Source organism: Diadema antillarum, unplaced genomic scaffold, assembly GCF_040938485.1.
Source record: "Diadema antillarum isolate AM-2024a unplaced genomic scaffold, OU_Dant_1.0 scf00000060, whole genome shotgun sequence".
Classification (NCBI taxonomy): Eukaryota; Metazoa; Echinodermata; class Echinoidea; order Diadematoida; family Diadematidae; genus Diadema; species Diadema antillarum.
In genome coordinates, this window is record NW_027270949.1 from 2,570,724 (window position 1) to 2,590,278 (window position 19,555).

The 19,555-nt window shown below is 40.2% G+C and overlaps 2 protein-coding genes across 2 annotated transcripts in view; both read right to left on the bottom strand.

The window, feature by feature from the left end:
- Positions 1–358: 358 nt before the first annotated feature.
- Positions 359–9,414, bottom strand: LOC139716023 (cytochrome P450 2U1-like). Its single transcript, XM_071627580.1, has 8 exons — positions 9,122–9,414; positions 7,529–7,702; positions 6,814–6,973; positions 3,993–4,126; positions 3,036–3,271; positions 2,222–2,338; positions 1,265–1,592; positions 359–552 (listed from the first exon to the last, which is right to left on the bottom strand). The coding sequence occupies exons 1-8, from the start codon at positions 9,315–9,317 to the stop codon at positions 359–361; spliced, it is 1,539 nt and encodes a 512-aa protein (XP_071483681.1). The 5' UTR covers positions 9,318–9,414.
- Positions 9,415–12,871: 3,457 nt separating this feature from the next.
- Positions 12,872–19,555, bottom strand: part of LOC139716024 (vacuolar protein sorting-associated protein 11 homolog) — a 36,406-nt gene continuing 29,722 nt past the window's right edge. Inside the window, exons 24-26 of the mRNA XM_071627581.1 lie at positions 18,330–18,456; positions 17,770–17,835; positions 12,872–13,624 (exon numbers count right to left, since the gene is read on the bottom strand). Coding sequence (XP_071483682.1) covers positions 12,872–13,624; positions 17,770–17,835; positions 18,330–18,456 — 946 coding nt within the window. The remainder of the gene's footprint in view (positions 13,625–17,769; positions 17,836–18,329; positions 18,457–19,555) is intronic.

The following is a 19,555-nucleotide window of genomic DNA, read 5'->3' on the forward strand; positions in this document are numbered from 1 at the left end:
AATTTGATAAATCAAAGTAGGGCCTCGTTTCCTCTAATTATGTGATTTCGTGTGATTGTACACTCGATTACTTATATTGAGAATGTGTGGATGTTATACAATGTGTGTTTGTTTGTTTGTTTGTTTGTGTGAGGGTGTGTGTGTGTATGGATGTGCGTGCGTAAGCGTGTGTGTGTTTTGAAACACAAAACCTCCAAAAGTGTACGCGCCCATGCGTCTACATAATCAATAGTTCAGGTCAATTATGTGTTCACGTAAAGTGTGTGAGTTCGTCGGTGTGCATACAGGTATATAATGTAATAGGTATGAAATTTGAAGGTTATGTGCATGGCAACTATTCACAATTCGAGCTTTACACTCAGCTCGACTCCGAGTTGACTTCGCGGATGGATATTTCAAAAGGGGCGGCGGACAAGGTGAAGTTTCCCCCATCGACGCCAAAATCGGCCGTAGCGCCTTCTGGAAGCGAAAACTCGAATCTCCGCAGCATCGATGCGAGAAACAAAAACATCTGCATTCGGGCAATGCGATCGCCAACACACAGTCGCCTCCCTATTAAAAGATGACATAATGAGAGGAATGAAAATTGTAATTATGACCATCAAGTATGATTAATATATCATACAAATTATTACCCATGCAATATATTCTGTAATACACAGACCATCAATACAGTATATTACATTTTCGACACGCATACTCCTTGCGATATTTTGCATACTGGGCGTATTGGGTGGAAAAATGCTTGATTTCCAAAAGGAAAAAAAAAGAGAGAGAATTACCAGATAAATTCGTGAGATCATTCTATTGAACTGGTGTTCAACAACCCTGCCTCTTTGCAACTGATTGACAAATTGCCCTACATCGACGTAAATAAGCACTGAATTGATCAGTGTTTTAGTAGTAGCCATGATAAAAAAAAAAAAAAATCATGGGCGTACTTACTCGAGCAGGATTCGAATCTACGACCTCCTGATCACCGGCGGAAGCTCGGTGGTCTAGTGGAAATGACGCCTGATCGGTGATCAGAAGGTCGTAGGTTCGAATCCTCCTCGACGGCAGAATTTCATGAATTTGAACCCTGCCTCTGTTGATAAGAGTAGATTTTTTTCGTTTATATCTTGTTCATGGCAGTATAACATATCGAAATGTTATACACGGGATTTCTGCCATCTATTTCTGAAATCCTAACTACACCGAATCTCGCAGGATAAGATAATAAATGTTTAAGAATACAGCATGTAACAAGCAAAATAGTATTTACCAGCTCCATAGGGCATGAACGCTGGGTTCTTCACCAGGTCTTTCCCATCCGCTGTGAGAAACCTAGCGGGGTCAAACCGCGTCGGATCGTGCCAGTTCTCGGGGTCCTGGTGGATGTACCAGACGTTGGTCAACACCAGCGTGCCCTCGGGGATGAAATGGTCGTTGACGAGGACGTCGTGCCTCGTCTGTCGCGGTCCTCCCATCGGGGCCGGTGGTCGTAGCCGGAGGACCTCCATACAGGTGGCCTCGAGGAGTAGGAGCTGGTCACGGTCCGTGATCGCTGGGTCCCGGGATGGGCCGACGATTCGTATGATGTCGGATCGAATCTTATCAGGAATGACCGAAAATAATTGGTAAAAAGGAATTCTCACTCCAGAATTCAAGAAAACGAGTAAAGTCACACACACACACAGAATATAAGATCTCCATTTAAGTCAAACAAGAAACACAACAACAACAAAAATAATGTGAATTTGGACAATTATTCACAAGACAATTATTTATCAACCACAATCAGGAATCATGCACATTCCATATAATGAATGCTTTGTCCAATGTAGCAAGTTTAGTATACGGAAAGAATGTCGAAATAATGACTGAGCACTGCAGTATTAATAAATGTTACCTATTATTTCATAAATAAGTCAACTAGCATTATTGCCATTAACATCTCCAACATTCAACCCTGGATGAATGCTGACGTCAGGATGTCAGGGTGACGTCATTTTGAGGAATAAAGAAGTAACTGGCCAATGACTATTTAACTATTAACAATGTGTGGTACTAGTATATCCTGAATTGAGCCATACCACGAGCAAAGCGCGAGGAGAAATACTGGTTTTGTTGGTTTCCAGCAAAATGTTCGCTCCATATCTAATCACACATTTTCTTCCTCAAAATATTGATGGTAACTTTTGGTCAGTTGTGCGAAGCCTTAAGGCACTGTTCTACATACCTTGCTTTGTAAATCGGGGTTGTCGATCAAGTAGAGGAGGATCCATCGCAAGGCTGACGTCATTGACTCAGAAGCAGCGAGAAAGATATCGAACACACCCCTCCAGATGTTCGCTTCCTGATTGGTGGATTGTTGACCAATGATTTAACGTGATTCAAATAATGCTGCAATGATAATCACCTCTCGTCTCTTCCGCTGAATTTTGCTCAGATTTCTTTTTTAATCATGTTTTCTGGACAATAATTCAGCAACTATAGCCCCTTTCCTCTAAACGTCGTCGTTTCTAGATTACTACGAAACTATGATAACTTGATGTGAAGAATATTAATACTTCCTAGCAATTTCTTGTCAACGTAAGACGTTTCTGACAACTGAAGTAAGACTCGTGGAGATAACACCATCACCCTCAATTTTGCATATATGGCTGCCACTAATATAAATGTTTCAACAATGCTTAGTCTATTCTGATACAATGATTGAAAACTTTGAATCTATGATAATGGTTATTTTTTTATGTAAAGGCGTCATTTATGAGATTAAACAGAAATCAAGCCCTGATATGATATATTTGTATATTCCTCTTTTTTCCCCTCAAATTATTACTTTTCTGATTGCTCATAAAAAGCAAGATCTGCACATGTTTTTAGTAAACAATAGTCATGGAAACGAATTATGCAAGACGGCATCTCTCTACCGTTTTCTTTGACTAGGATCTCAAAATGGTCTCTGTACTATTCTTCTACAATGAAGAGTAGCAATATTCATGACATAATGCGTGTCGTATTTTGTAGCTCAGTCGGTCCCACTAACTGACCTTCATGTGGGTATCGATTCCCTCCTCATCAAGCCGCCTAACCTCCAGGAGGTACATGTCGATGATGTCTCGCAGGTTGTCGGGATCGAAAGTCTCCCGGTGTTGCTGGACGATGTCCCGGATGAAGGCCTCCAGTGTGGCCAGGTTGAGGCGAACCTGTCGATAGAGGGGGGTGTAGTACAAACCACGACACACTAGGAGCCAGCCAGACGGGGACAGACTACGGAATGAGTTTCCTAAGAAGTGGAGAAGGAGAGAGGAAGCTATTAAGCGAATACCAATACAATTTATAGGAGAACGCACCTCCCTTTCTGTCAAACTTTCTTTAGATCTCTACTCTGTCAGAGATGCAATCTTCATTCAGGGAAATTAAATCCTTAAACTGGTAGGTTCCAGGGCTGCCAACATTGGAAACTAGTTGAGAGTGAGACTCACATAGGCCAATGCTATAATTTAGGAGTCAAAATGAGTGAAATCAATAGAAAGGCATGCAAATGAAATATAGTTTTCGAGTGAGAAAGGACCAAAATGAGTGAGTCTCACTCTCAATGAGTGAGTGTCACTCTCAATGAGTGAGAGTTGGCAGCCCTGAGGTTCGTAAGACTTTTCGATGTGATGACGGATGTGATAACATGAAATGAAGTAACACACATCAATTGTCCCATGTTAGTAAGTTTGCATTTAAAGTCAGCACCTGATATTTTAAGATGCAAGATTCAAGGTTGCATGATAAGATACAGAAAATCGCTTTCCACTGGCAAAAAAGAGGGATATAAGATAGTAGCATTCTGACATTTCTAGGCTATCCATTATTCTTAGATTTTCTTTCTTTTGTGGAGGTGGGGGACCAATTTTTCATTGGAATTTCGACTGGTTGTTTGACTTAGCTGCGATGGACTCATTACAAACAACTTGAGTAATGGCATGGATTCTCGTTTTAATTAGCGTAATACGAACCGACGACGGTGAGGATTCGGTGAAACTCGGGATCCGAATACTCGTACGAGCGGCCGAAACAGATGCTACAGATGATGTTCGAGACTGCGTTGTTGATGATGTGATGGGGGTCGAACGAGCGAAGTCCAGATTGACTGACATGGCAGGAAATGGGAAAGAAATGCATGCGCAATTAACACAGCAATAACTCAATTAATATGAGCCCCTCTATACATTGTAGTATAGATTAAACAAGGACAGGGTAGGCCTACAACGAATTGAAATGAATTGAATTTATTTATTCAGCATAAAAAATCAAACTATGAAATGATAAACAATCATGCCAAAGTACAGAGTACACTATAAAGACGAAGATGTAGAATACTTTGATATAAAATATGATAATAAGCTGAAGGGCATCAGCCAACGAGGAATAAGGTATGTAGGGAGGGACCAAATACAGCGTGATTACTGTATTTTAGGTCCATGATTTGACATAATTATCAACTACAGATTGATAACGGTGATGAATTTCAGTGGTCTGCCTATGAAATTATGGTGATCAGAAGGATGTCATGACTGTACGTAGCTATGCCACTGTTCTATTACGTATTGAGACCAACATTTTTGTCATATACTGTTGTAAATAACAGACTTTTTGTCTTGTAGCTCTCTGTACGTAAAGCAAGAACGCTTTCTCGGTTTTTATTAGATAGAGAAAGAAAACAGGAAAGAACCGGCCTGGGATTTGAACCCATGACTTATTGTTACATGCTTACCAAACAGTTGCTCTGCAGACTTACAGTATTATACACAGTGAACTGAATCCTTTTCATTGGAGTGACGTAATGATCTTGGAACTAACAGGCCTACCGAAACACTTTCCAGCCATTCTGTTTTTAACGATTTTATTGATTTGTTGTATTATGTCATGTTATAGATGTTATGTCATGTTATATCATGCTATGTTATGTCATGTTACGTCACAAATGTACGTCATGTCATGTTATGAAATGATATGATTTTATATGATTATGATTATGATATGATAGGTATGATATCAATAATTACGTCATGTCGTGTCGTGTCATGTCGTATCGTGTCATTTCGTGGTTTGTTGAGCGGGGTTCCCACTATCGTACGATCTATTACGAACGCCACGATTGGACATTCGTAACTGATCGTGGAAGTTTCGTTGAACTCATCTGAAATTTCACGTTGGATACGAGGTTATGCGAGTCAATATACACGTGTTACTTCGCTTGGATGCGATATGGTCACGATTGGTCTATTTCAAGCAATACGATCTGTCACGATTTGGTCTCCCGTTCAAATACGATCCGATAGGATTGTCCCGATTGAGTCCATGATTGGTTCCGATCTACCACTATCATTACGATCGGGATCCCCGATTTGGTGCGTGCAGCTATGCTCTGATACGTTCTAATACAAATACCGCGAACCAATGCGGGCAGTTGAGATAAGATACGATATCTTGACCCGAATGGGAATATTATAGTCCGGCTGACGATGGATTTCATTGTTTCCTCACCTTCTGCAGAGTGATTAGGCCTACTATCCACAACCATTGATGATGGCAAGGAATGACAGGTTGAGGATGATGAGAACGTGACCTTTGCAGTATTGCGAATGACGATTACGTTATCATCAGATAGAATTAAGCACCACCTAGGTCAGCTACAGAATCTTATAGTCCCTCCTCTAAGTTAACCTAAAGAAATTAATAGATCATTGAATCGACGTGCTCACCCTTCCGCCCCCCACCCCCCAAAAACACCAAAAAACAAAAACCGAATACACAAGATGAGATCATTGCCCCATCTTCTCCAGTAAAAAAAAAAAAAAATCAAGACAAATGTTTTCACCTTCCTTTGAAATACATGAAGAAAATATGATGAAATTGAAGCTAAAAAAGAGGATGGGATCTTTTTGAATACTTACACAATATGTGTTATATACGCTCATTGACCGAACTGATAGCATAGCTTGTGTGTTTGATTTCATATTCGCATAGTATGTATCATATGCATTTTTATTTCAAAATGTTATCTCATGGGGTATTGAAAGCTTATTTGGTTTGGCTTGATTTATTGTTTTATTTAACAGTGTTTAACAAAACCGACATACAAACACAACAGAAAGGTAACTCCCCTAATATAATGTCACTTAAAAAAAATTGCTACACTTATTGACTAACTTATCGACTAAAGTGATCTTCATAGTTATGCACAAGTGACCACACATCCACAATGGTCACTTTTCAAAAGTCACAAAAGTTACTTTGTGGGGTATGTGAAACATTCTGCTTCTGGTGGATGTTTCAGTGGTGTTGTTATTTTGTATTTCATTGTGCCACCCCTCCCTTATTCAACCTCGCAGAATACAAAGTATATACGATTTGCGAGTAAAAGAATTGAAAGAGCAAATGTGCAAAACAAGCAGAAGGAAAGTGAAAAAGTCGATCCCGATCAACACGATTAAGAAGCACGATTAGATAAGATTTGTTGCGTTTTGATACGATCCAAGACAATCTGATGCGATGATCACGATCAAAAATTAATCATGTTAATCGTAGAAAATTTTTGAACAGTCCAAAAATTTTCTACGATTAACGCGATTGCCACGATTGACCTCAAGATCTGATACAATCTAATACGATCTGATAAGATCACCAAGATTGCTTCACGACTAAGACCACGATTTCAATCGTGGCGCCAATCGTGATAGTGGGAACCCCGCTTAATTTGTTTGAAAACTATGATATTTTGTCCTGATGGAGGTCGGGGATAGAATTCAATTAGTTTAATTTCTCTGGTCATACTCTTTGGTCGCCTCGTCATGAAACGCTCGACACAGTCTGTCGGACTCCCGGACGATCACCGACTCCAACTTTTCATGCTCGACCTCGAACTGTCTGAACGCCGTGGCGACGAATTTACGTAACTCTTTCCACCGATCTCCGCTCGAGAAAGCAAGGCTGCCTTTTGTCCCAGCAGACAAGAAAAGAAAAAAAAAGCAAGATAAAGAATTCGAATAGGATTAACTGTTTCGCAGCTCGAATCTCTTAGTATGCCACTGATGTGGAATCCACAGGAAAAAGCAGTTGCATAACTCCATTGCCTAATTTGTGTCGGTATTGATGCTATCGGCATGGCCGCGTAAGTTTAACAGGAGCGATTTACGGTTACATAACATAGTTCGGAGCAAGCCGACAAAGTTACCGATATAATTATTCAAATTCATGTAATCAAAGGTACATGACTGGGACTATATAAAAAATAACCAGGATATGAAAAAGAGAAAAATTAAAGCTTGGATAGATGTTGCTACTCTAGAAGTAGGTATATAACGAGCAAAATTTACCAACAATCGTAAAGAACTTTCTGCGATGTATTGCTTTTACTTAACTTCCGTTTCTTTAATTTCGTTGCACCTGTTACAACAACATGCTCACTCACGGATGAGTAAAAACTACTGGGGTAATTTGAAGCTCTTAAAGAGCAGCCAAGAACGCAGCACAAACGAAACCTCTTTACCTTCGAGAGGGAGGGCGAGCGAGTATTCGATGGGGACGTTGCGGTCGGTGAAGACGTCGGCTTCTTTCACGAGAGACTGCTTGACGGCATCGACATCGTTGAGGACGACGGTTAGCATTGGTCCGAGCCGGACGCTGATCAGGCCGCCATATTTCTGGGCTAAACGGGCGAATCCTGAAAGAAGTTTATGTGTATATATAATAGATAGATGGATAGATAGATAGATAGATAGATAGATAGATAGATAGAGATAATAAACACATTATCTATATATGTATCTATCTGTCTATCTTTCTATCTATCTTTCTATATGTATCACTGTCATCGCATATCATTCATGCTTTCATTTAGGATTTGAGTTTAATTTTCATTTGAGATGTCAAAAAGCAAGCAAACAAAATTACTCCTATGCAAGCCACATTCTCCATCCGGTAACTAGATTTTCGGCAAGTTAACAGCAGCCTTAAGCCAGGCTGACACTTGCACGATTTTGTGGCACGCATTGGCACGACTTGAGTCGTGCCAGTGCGCAAACTAGTCGTAAACTGGCGTGAAGTGTGCGTAAACCCGTCGTGAATGCGTGCCATGTCGGGACGAGAATTTTGAAATGTTCAAAATTTTGTTCACCACTTGCCACGACAAAATCGTGACCAAAAGTCGTGCAAGTGTCAGCTTGGCATTAGATGTGCCACATCGCCATGGGGTAAATGAAGTGCAATAATCAATATCTGCTGGAAAAAAAAAACAAAACCCAAAACAAACAAACAAACATGTATCTACCTCCCGATTTCGGGGTTAAGACACGAAATTACTGGTCTTTTTTTTTAAACTCCCCCTTCAAATTTATGTTGTTCATGGAAGTGCTTGAGGGAAGTTGTTGCCTCCTTGCAAGATTTGATAACAGGGGCAGTGGATGAAGTGTGTGGTTGTGACCATGCGTTCATATAATGGGTAAAATATCTATCCTTAAGTATTGTATTAGCACGTCTACTTTGAATGAGTAGCAGCTATAACAAAAATGGTTAATATATCTATAACGCGCTTAAATGTGTTTCAAAGGTCTTCGACGGATTAGAACTTTCCATATAGATTATAATCATCTAAACTTAAACTTGGAATGATGTATTTTTAATGCAATAACTACAATTGACATGGGATAAGGAATGGAAGGATGGAAGTCTGATAGATTCATGCAGTAATTCAACTTGAATGGCGATAAATAAGATGCATTAATTAGTCTGTTGTCTCAATACCTTCTTTTTCTCAGGTTTATACGATTTTTATCATGAAAGAGTGGAGATCAATGTTGGACTGCGAGCATGAGAGAGCGAAAGAGCTCCTTGCGCAGTGCAGCGAAGAACGAAAACGCTGACATTATTTCCAAGTCAAAACTAACTGACGTAGATTAAGAGCGTCTGAACTCAGACATATCGTCGGAACCGTATGCATATAGGGTGATATTTGTGTTTACAAAGCAATTACCATATAACCAAATGTTTTGGTCTTTGGTCTCTATGCACTACACCTTATCAGATATCACTTCATATCACATCATGCGTCATTCCATGTACGTGGACTTTTAACGCACTTTACCTTTAAATGGAGGCAGCTGGAGAAATGGCATGTACCCTAACAGTGGCAGGCCGATGGGTCCCGGTGGTAGATTCCTCGGCGTCCGGTAGATGCCGACCAGCCAGGTAAAGAAGAGTGCGCCGACACTTCCGATAAGAACGGTTTGAATCGTAAGACTAGGCAAACAGCCTCCCATGTAACTCGTCATAGAATACATGATAGATTAACTCTAATACACAGCTTAAAAGCTGAAATTGATTCACACTCACCGTATGAATCCCAATGTTAGACGAATAGTCCAACCTCAGACCAATGAATTTGGGACATTTCGCAACGACCCTATAGACGACTGCTTATCGTAGGAAGGTCTTGACTAATCTGAATTATTTACCTGCTCCTATTCATCGAACACTTTTTGTGAGTTGGGAGTATCGTAGCATTGAATACCTATGATGCGACACCCCCAGGATAAGATAGGAGAATGCAATATTCTAGATCAAACTTTCGGGCACTCGCTTTAGAGTTAGTACCACCAGAGTGCATCGTACTTGACAAAATGAAAGGTAAACGGCAGGACTGATAACACGTTCGTACAACACGACTGTTATGAAATGTTTTTCTCTTTTTGACGCGAGTTCATATTGTATTATTGAATGTGAGGTAAACACAGGCACTATGCTATCGGATTTTGTCTTTTATTCAAGCAAGTCTTTTATTCAAGCGAGACTTCTGAGGACAAAACCCGGGCCCGTATCGGAAATCTGGTTGAAGCTGATCAGGACTGAATGCAATTCGGTCTCGCACCGCTTGCGAACAGGTATGCAAAGAAAGAGAGAGAGAGAGATGGGGTCGCAGACTTTTGAGGTGTGCTATTGTTTTGGGCATACATGAAGGGGTGAGTACGTGTTGGGGGAGGGGCGGGGTCGGCGAGGGTGGGAAAAGAAATTAAGTCAGCTTTTCTATATATTTTGTGTGTGTGTGTGTGTGTGTGTGTGTGTGTGTGTGTGTGTGTGTGTGCGTCTGTCTGTGTTTTTGTGCATGGCAATATGAAAATACATAAGCTATGTATCGTATACACCCTGTCTGTGTACATACGTGCAGCAAGCGTACGTGAATCACCTCGTCCCATAAACCTCTTCAACAGCTATCTGTACAATGTAGCTGTCAGCAATGAAAGCGTACATTTCTCTCTCCTATCTTTCTTTTATACAGACTCTAGCTGTCTCATATTGCCAGAAGTGGGCAAATCATTAAAGTTTATTAAGTTATGAATGGGGGAAAATGTCCTCAATGAACTGCAACTTGGCTGTAAGATATTCAAAATTACTACTGGTAACTACCAATTTTGCCAAGACTAATATTATGCCTTGTTTTAATGCAACAGGGCACTGACATTTAATGCACTCATACACACACATACACACACACACGCAACCACACACACTCACACACACACGCACACACACACACACACACACACACACACACACACACACACACACATATCACACACGCATATATACAGCACAACACAAAAACACACAGACAAATAAACATAAAATGAATTCACAGAAATTACAGTTTCCTTATCTGGAAATAAGTTTATTTTGTGATCATAACTATCTGGTAATATGCAATATACACTACCACTTTTTGTATTCATTTCATTTCCAGAAATCAAGTCATTTATTCATCAACAGGTAATTACTGTATTTAGGGGGATGGGTGGGAATATTGGAGCGTGAAACATTTCACCCTCCTTTCCTATTTTTAGAAACATTTGACATCATTACACTGGAGAAGATTTTATTCGCAGGAACGGCAGAGTAAATTTGTTACAGTGGAAACTCGATATAAAGAGATCTGGGCCCCATTTCATAAAGAGTTGATTTGATGACAACTCTTTGCTGGAATGACAATTGTCATGGTAACGACAAGAATCCAGCTTCCTGATTGGCTGTTTGCTGTGGGAAGTTGTCATTCCAGCAAGAGTTGTCATCCTATCATCTTTTATGAAATGGGGCTCTGATAAAACAACATACCTGATTTAACAAACTAATTCCTCCAGTCCCATGGAATCCATTTCCTTTGTTTTGTATTGTTAATTGACTACGGATATAACAAAATATCTGATATAAAGAACAAATTGTCTTGGTTCCAAAAATCTTGATATACTGAGATTCCACTGTACTAAGAATCATCTGGTTGTTTTCTTTTGAAATACCTGTACACCTGCAGACAACATTCTAATCATTAAAAGGGAGAGCTGAAGAAAACTCTCAGAGAAACAGATATGAAAAAATCCCCGCAAGGTCTGGCAAAAAAGACTTTTTTCAGTTTTTCTATCACTTCTGCAAACATGTACTCACACAACATTTGCCCGTTAGTCTCTCTCTCTCTCTCTCCCTCTCTCTCTCTCATTATCTTTCATCATGTCTCTCATTCACACATGATCACAAATATTAAATTCTTTGAAAGTATTTGCACATATCCATTCTCTGCTCCAGGAAATTTCCACATGTACACTTAGCATCAACAATAAAGTACACTGTACTCTTGGAGAGGCTAAACAATTGTAATCACATCAATGTGTTGCACATGACATAAACAGCATAAATGAACTTTCAAGGAAAAAAACCTTGACTGTATGCCACACAGGGTAAGATTTTACTGTGTGACATAACATGAAACATTGCATTATATGTGCAGTAAAAAAAAAAAAATCACAATTTGTGAGCACTTTGCTTTGCTAATAACAAAATGCTTCATTCTACACAGAACTGGTAGATGCCTAGTGCATTTGAGTTGAGTAAAAAAAGGAATTCACAGTGTACATATATTTCTCAATGCAAATTAACAAGGTGGTTTGATCTGAAAAGATGTATGATAAACTTCAGACACTGAGTATTAATTACCGCTATCACTAAAATCTGGGAGTATAAGAAAATTTGATGAGCTTGACACACAAGGTTACTATTCAGAGTTGAAAGAAAGAAATTACCCATTGACCCAAATCTACAGTCAGGCCTTTGGGAAAACAGAACATTCCTATTTTGCAATCAATTGAAATTTCCCATGCTGGTAATTTGCTTGATAGAAACTTGGAATTTCATCACTGCCCATTTATATTAGAACCTGAATAAACAGTAATGCACAAAATAGATAGAAAACCATACAAACTGGTGACTACTTTTCAGCTCTATCTAAATGGCATGATTAACTACTTTTTAGTTCCTTTTCAATGTACTTTGATTAAGGAAACACAAGTATCCCACTTTTGCAGCAAGATGAAGTATGCTGGAAGAAACAACACACAGACCTCACTTACTGTAAGTATGAAACCCGGGGCGCGTTTCATAAAACTTGTCATCAGTGACAACTGCCACATTTCTATGACAAATTTGCTCTCAGCCAATCAGCTGCAAGGATTTCAGTAGCTTGTCACATCTATGACAACTTGTCACTGATGACAAGTTTTCTGAAACAGGCCTCTGTACTGCATATCCAAACAATAGAAAGGTGCTATTACACAAACTGTGGATAATCAACCAATACTGTTTCATACTTTGTCTTAGACCGTTTTACATGACTCATATACACAAGATACATAAAGTATACATAACTCCAAAATGTACATGTCACATGAGTACTTGAACATAAATTTTGCAGTCACATGGCATAAAGCTATATGTGCTAGAATGACAAGTTACAGAAAATGAAAGGGATCTTCTCGAATAGGATATGGCAAAAGAAGATGTGCTTGATTTATTTTTAATCGTAGAAAGGATTGTTCCTCCTGTCTTCCTCGTCAACGTCATCATCGAAGGGATTGTCACCGTTGTCATCAAATGGGTTGGATAGGGCGGGGGGCTTCTTTGGTGCTGACCCACCTGTACGAGAGGGGGATGCCCTGCTGGCCTGGGAACTTGCAGGTGATGAGAAAGGGTTGGGTGGGGACACCTTGCCCTGCCCCGGCCACCCACCCTGTGGTCTCCTGACTGGGGCCGCGGAAGGACGGTAGTCCTGGGGAGAGCGCCCCGCTGTTTGGGAAGAGGGAGGCTTGAGGTCGTCATCAAATGGATTGTAGGCTGCCGCCGGGGATGGGGTTGGGCGTGGCTGACTCCCTGCACTCTGTCTCGCTGCTGGTGGATGGGATGGCGTAGGCATGGGGCGTGATGGCTGGGAGACGGGGGTGGGCTGTCGTGCAGGCGGGGCTGCTGTCCTAGCAGGTGCAGTGGTGTTGCGGGTTGGGGGAGTAGATGGGCGGGGTGGGGGAGTCTGCTGGCGCGTCGGAGGCGTGGATGAGGCTGGAACACGAGAGAGCTGTGTCTTGGCAGGGGGATCAATGCTCCCAATGGGTGCCCCACCCTGTGGTCTCGTGACACCACTAGGGAGAGTTGGTGAGGGGCGTGAGGCAGCTGGTGTGTAGCGAGGAGCCTGAGTGGGGCCTTGGGAGGGCTGGGGCCTTGACACAGTAGCAGGTTGTCTTGAAGGACTCCCAAAGGAATCAGTTACAAGGGTGACCTGCAGAAATAACGGTAAGAGAAGAATTACCACGAATATTAATACACAAAGACTGCAGTATTATATTCATTCATATCCATCATCATGGTCTACTGAAATATCAATAGAGTGAGAATGAAATGGGCAATGATATCATACCAAGGATCTCCTAAAGATACACCGTATCACTAGCCTGCAATTTTGGACTTGCATTGGGATTTATTTTAAGTGGCCTCTAAAGAAGTCAAATGTTTATCAATATGGGTTACAAGGGGATGGAAGACTCTTAGGCTCCTCCGAAGCACTAAACAGTGAGGATAAAGTGCCTTGTTTAGGGACGCACCTACTCTCATAGCTAAATTAAGGGACTGGCTTTAAATCAAGAGGCGCATCAAACCGTAATTGTACAAAACAATACCTCATTCCAGACCACAGAGGCTTGTACCCTACAGACTCACACATCCAATCAGTTAATTATTGTCAATTTTTTCCTCATTCAAAGCTTCTTGTAGAGATAAGAAAAAGACTCATATTTTGCTATGAAACAACACAATGGCTGTATTGACCGATAGAAGAGCAAGCAAAAGAGCCCAATGCTATTAATAACAATAATTCTAAAAAATTCAAAAGTGAGACATATTCAAATTTTATCGCAACATTTTCCTGTCCCAGAAGTGGTCCTGAAGGAGGACAACACATTAAAAAAATGTAAGTATAATACAAGTATATCTGAGACTGATTTTATCGCAACAGTCAAAGAAGCATAGCAGCATTAAAGAAAGGGCCAAGACAGGCAATGTGTCAGTGTGATATGGCAACATGCATAAGAGAATAAGAATATTCTATGCCTGACTTTCCTACTGGAATCAGGAAGAATGGAATTACATTTGGGATCAAACTCTTTATATATACAGCAAAATTGATATCAATATTGCAATGTATAAATTTTGGCTCCTGCAACTAAAACAATTGCTGCAGAAATTGAAAGCACTCTTTAAAATCCTTTCTTTTTCTCCAATACCTCCTGTACATGTAGCTGTAAATAATGACCCTCTCTTTGACTACAATATGTTTTCTGTCAAAATGTCAAATTTTCAGACTGTGGCCATAAACTGGTAATCATGGTGTGTCTGCAACTTGTGTGGACATTTTCTTGTTTTGAGCTCTCCCTAAATGCTACGAGCAAATTGGATTTGCAACATATCTATCACTTTATCTGCCACAATTGCACACCCACCTCAATCGACAGCATGACAACTTATGTTTATTTTGCTCAAATGAACAACTACCCACCAACCGTTCGATCAATTGCAATAACACCTGTCCATTAAATACTGCAGTATACTTAGAGCATCATAGCCATACTTGTAGCTTTGTCATAAATTAACATTACAGCAAAGCTTGCAATATTCGCTACAACTTTGCTGTAGGGCATTTCTAGCAAAAACACTCTATGACTAAATGTGTGGTTTTGACAAAAGAATGTTTTCCAAAAGTTGCGTTCTCAGAACAATGTGGCACACAGGAGGTTATTGACTGATTCTGTGACGCGCTATGTGTATTTTTGGCATGGGCAGCGCCATTACGCGGTGTCTTAGCCGACCCCCCCTCCCCTCTCCCCCACCCCTTCCGCGCGCGGAATGAAAAACTGAGGCATGGTCGTTTTAGCCAATGGGCGTCTCGTACTAAGTGCGCGAACGCTTGCTGAGTGCGCGAACCTTTGTTACAAGTGCGCGATAAACATGTTGCCCGTGGGGTGGGGGAGAGGAGGGGGGGTCGGCTAAGACACCTCATGGCTGCGCCCAGTGCCACAAAATGTCTGCTGCCCTCAACGAACCTGAATCGGTCAATACACCATGGCAAAAAAAGATTTAAGGGGTTACACAAACACAGAACTAGAAAGTAGTCAACACTTACAGGCACAACAGACAAAGACAAGACAAGAAGAGACATCGAGGAGAGGGAGGACTAAGAGAGACCATCAGAGGAGAGAGAGGGATGGGGAGGAGGTGGAGGATGAGGATGTTGTCGGATGTTGGTGAGAAGCAATGGGCATGTCTCTAGTGCTCTTGGTGTTGGATGCGGGAAGGAGCAACAACTGAGAAGATCAGAGAGAGGAAGACAGAACACTGTAGAGACGATTGATAACAAACATCAACACATCACGGAAGACGATACTGAAAACTGTGGCGACAATCTATAACACCCACAGACACGGGAAAGACCCAGTAGCGAGGGATTCATGGACAGCCCAATTCATTTGCTACCCACAGAGGTACATTTGGAAACCATGAATAGAACCCATCAGCAATAGAAGCGCATGCTCATCATTAATAGTTGACTACAGTCGAGCTTCTTCAGCTCTGTGTATACTTCCATGTACCTATACACAGTTCTTTACTGGGATTCATGAATATATATCTGAGCAGGGCAAGCCTTCCCTCTCCATGGTATCCCCACGTACTGGGTCTTTACGGAAAGACGTTACCGAAAACTGTAGCGACAATTAATCACACACCCACACAGACATTGGGAAGAACATGACAGGACAAAGTAGCAACAATCGAGAATGCACGCAAACAATACAAGACTAGATTAAGATATTCATACGGCAATGACCACAACTTATACAAAGACATGGTGGGAACACGAGGCATGAAGGCTTTCATTGCTTTTGCTATCAAATGTTGCTAAAGTTCTTGTTTGTGTTGTCATCAGACTGGCTGAAACAGCTCCAACTTGCATTGACAGGAAAATTTGTGTGAAAGTGGTGGCTACCTGTACTTTGTCCCAACAAAATTGATTTTCTAAACTTCTGTTATCGAGATCTTCACCGACGACTATTTTTAAAGTTCCTTCAAATTTGTTGGGGGGGGGGGGGGTTGGGAGGGGTTGCCACATGATTACCTATGATTACATCTCATCTTGCACAGGGCTTGGCCACCTCTGCATAAATCTTAAGATTGTTTTCAAAAGATAGACCTGTGATTATACCCAACATGAGAATAGATATTTGGGACTACAGTTGTCCAGAAGCAAATGCCATAGCTCCTTCTGTGTTGTATAATTCTTATTACCACAGCAACAACTAAAAATGTATGAACTTGGCTCACTGTTACTTGGCTACAACCAAGCATGTAATTATAAATACTGCAATTGTCAATTGTCCAAAAGTGTGTGTGCATGTGTGTTTTTTTTTTAATGAAATGGGGTGAGGCTGATGCGAAGCAATAATAAAGGGGTCACATTGTGAGTCTGTTAGTGAAAAACAAAAGCAAATCGTATTAGATGTGCATAGCTCACGGTGCACTGGCTAGTGAATAAATTGTGGGGGTTTGAAATGAAAAACAAACAAACAAACAAACAAAAAACAAAAACAAAACAAAAAATGAAAAATCCCTATGCCAGAGCACACAAGTACGATGTTTATATTGATACAGTATTACAGCGTCTGTCAATCTCTGCAAATATCCCCCCCCCAAAAAAAAAACCCTGAAAACTAAACACACAAACATAAGTCTATTTTCATAAAGTATTAAAGGGGATGGCTAGTAACCGATCAGTGGGAATCAGTGGGAATGCTGAGGGATGATTGTTCCAATCCTTGTGGGATTCATTTAAGAGTACATTATATATCTACTGTTGTGTGAAAATTATTTGCTTCAGAACGGTCTCATATTCAAGTAATGTGCAGATTAATGCCCCGTCACTGACCAGGCACGCTAACCTGGAAACATTAAACTACACATTACTTGAATATGAGACCATTCTAAAGCAAATAATTTTCACACAACAATAGATATATAATACTATATATAATAACAATAATAACATATATACACTTTTTTTTTGTTTCAATGAATGGTGAAGTTGTGAATATTTAGCCTGCTACATCAAATTTTGGACAAAGCATAATTTCAATCTAAAATTTTTGATGAAATAGAAAATACTAGCTTTGTGGTAAGATGTACAGTTTGAAATATTTGCTGCCCAACTTCTGGGTATAAAAATGAAACTCACAAAAAACATCATAATAAAAAACAACAATCTTGAACACATTGATCAATGTATGATTGTGGAATATTGATTGCTGTAAATCTCATGGCTGAGCAACACACGAATGTGAAGCCTCTATATATGATTCAACATAGAGATGTCTTGCTTACCTTGTTGAAAACACCTCTTCCAAAGTAATCGGCCACCACAGAAAAGCCATCTTGTGATTTTTCCAGCTATGGTGTGAAAAGAAAACATGCAGAGTGGAAGGATTATTAAAGGCTCTTTATCAAAACCTGATATCAATTTAACAGTGACTGCACAAGAGAATCAAAACTTACACATAGGAAAATGTACACACAAAAAACCCTCCCACCCCCCCCCCCCAAAAAAAAGGAAAAATAAAATGACACACACTTTTGACACCTTAATAAATGTTAGATAAATGTCTTCTTGTGATGGATTCATCAAACTCAATAATTAGATTAACCTGGATTAACATGAAGTCCTTACAAATACACTTAAACCCTTGCTAATTATGCACTCATGCATTTTGCAGAGAGCTGTTAGCTTTTATCCCTATCTCTTTGTTTTTTTGCTTTTTTTTTTTTTGCTTTTTTTTTGGGGGGGGGGGCCTATACTGCCATAGACATCATAAGGGAAAAGTGGTAATGGGTCACAAATGAAGATCAAACATCAAAGATCATGAGACTGTTAATACAGGTCTCACCTGTCGGTGGAACTGTTCATGGAGATCCTTGCTCTGTTCCTGGGCCTTGATGATGTCTAAGACCTTCCTATTCTCAGGTAGACAGGCTGGACACTCTTGCTCATTCTCGGCGTAACTTTCAAAACAGCTGAGGAAAACCACAAAGAGGAATTTCATATGGCTTTATTACATGAAATCTCGTTTATCTGATTATGCACTGTCTCTCCCTATTCTGAATAAATTACATACATACATCTTTACTTTGCTTCAGTTGATTGATTTCTGTAAAAGTTTTTTTTTTTTTTTTTTCCGCGCAAATGATTTTTCCGCACTTGGCCAGGCAACAAGAGCTTCACGTGTTTTTAATTCCGCGGAATGAAGACATCATGCATAGGAACATATGGCAAGCAAAAAAATTTGCGTGCTTTTATTTTTGCATTAGTTTTGGCTGAGCGAAATGCGCGAAAATTGCAACATCGCGAAAATTTTCACTTTTACTGTACAGTAGCTAATTTTACTGGCATGCTCTCTCTTGTGGTATGCAGGCATGTTGTATAGAGGGGCTGTGATCTTTAACTTGAACAATATAACAATTGTTTTCATTTTAGAAGGACTAGTTGTTGACAAATATTAAAGCAAATACTGTAAAAGTGGATATCTTAATACGACTAATTTTTCGCACAGAGCAGGGCAAGAAGAGTTTTGCATGTTTTTTAATTCTGTCCAATCAGACATCAACTACTGGAACATACGGAAAGCAAAAATATTCACATGCTTTTATTTTTGTGCTAGTTTTTGGTCGCGCAAAATGCGCAAAAATTTCAACATCGCGAAAATTTCCACTTTAACAATCCCAGCAAATTAGTTTGAAAAGTACTGATCAGCTAAATAGGGACATGGAAGGGGGAATGAGAAGTTATCGAAGAACACAGATCCATTGAAATTAAATGCAATAGTGGGCTACAACTGGACAGCCCCTCAGAAATATCTGGCTTGTGATCTATACAGAGGTTATTAAAGCTCAGAGCTTCATGATTTCACAGAAACTGACAATGCATACAGAAACAAGACCGGTATAAAGATTTACATGTGCACACACATACATATCTAAAACAAACACACGCACACAACACACACTTATAATTCTGGAAGAGCAGACTGAAGAGTTTGTTTGCAAAAACCGATAAGTCCATTTTTGAAGATTTTGAAGTACGGTCTCGGTCATTAAAGGACAAGTTCACCTTCAC

What these genes read in the sequence shown, in the direction of transcription:
- LOC139716023 (XM_071627580.1), bottom strand. Translation starts at nt 9,317, where the DNA reads ATGTATTCTATGACGAGTTACATGGGAGGCTGTTTGCCTAGTCTTACG. An exon ending in CATGACGAGGCGACCAAAGA is followed by an intron (nt 4,127 to 6,813) that starts GTATGACCAGAG and finishes CTGCCATGTCAG; the next exon opens with TCAATCTGGACTTCGCTCGT. An exon ending in ACCCCGATTTACAAAGCAAG is followed by an intron (nt 1,593 to 2,221) that starts GTATGTAGAACA and finishes ATTCCTGATAAG; the next exon opens with ATTCGATCCGACATCATACG.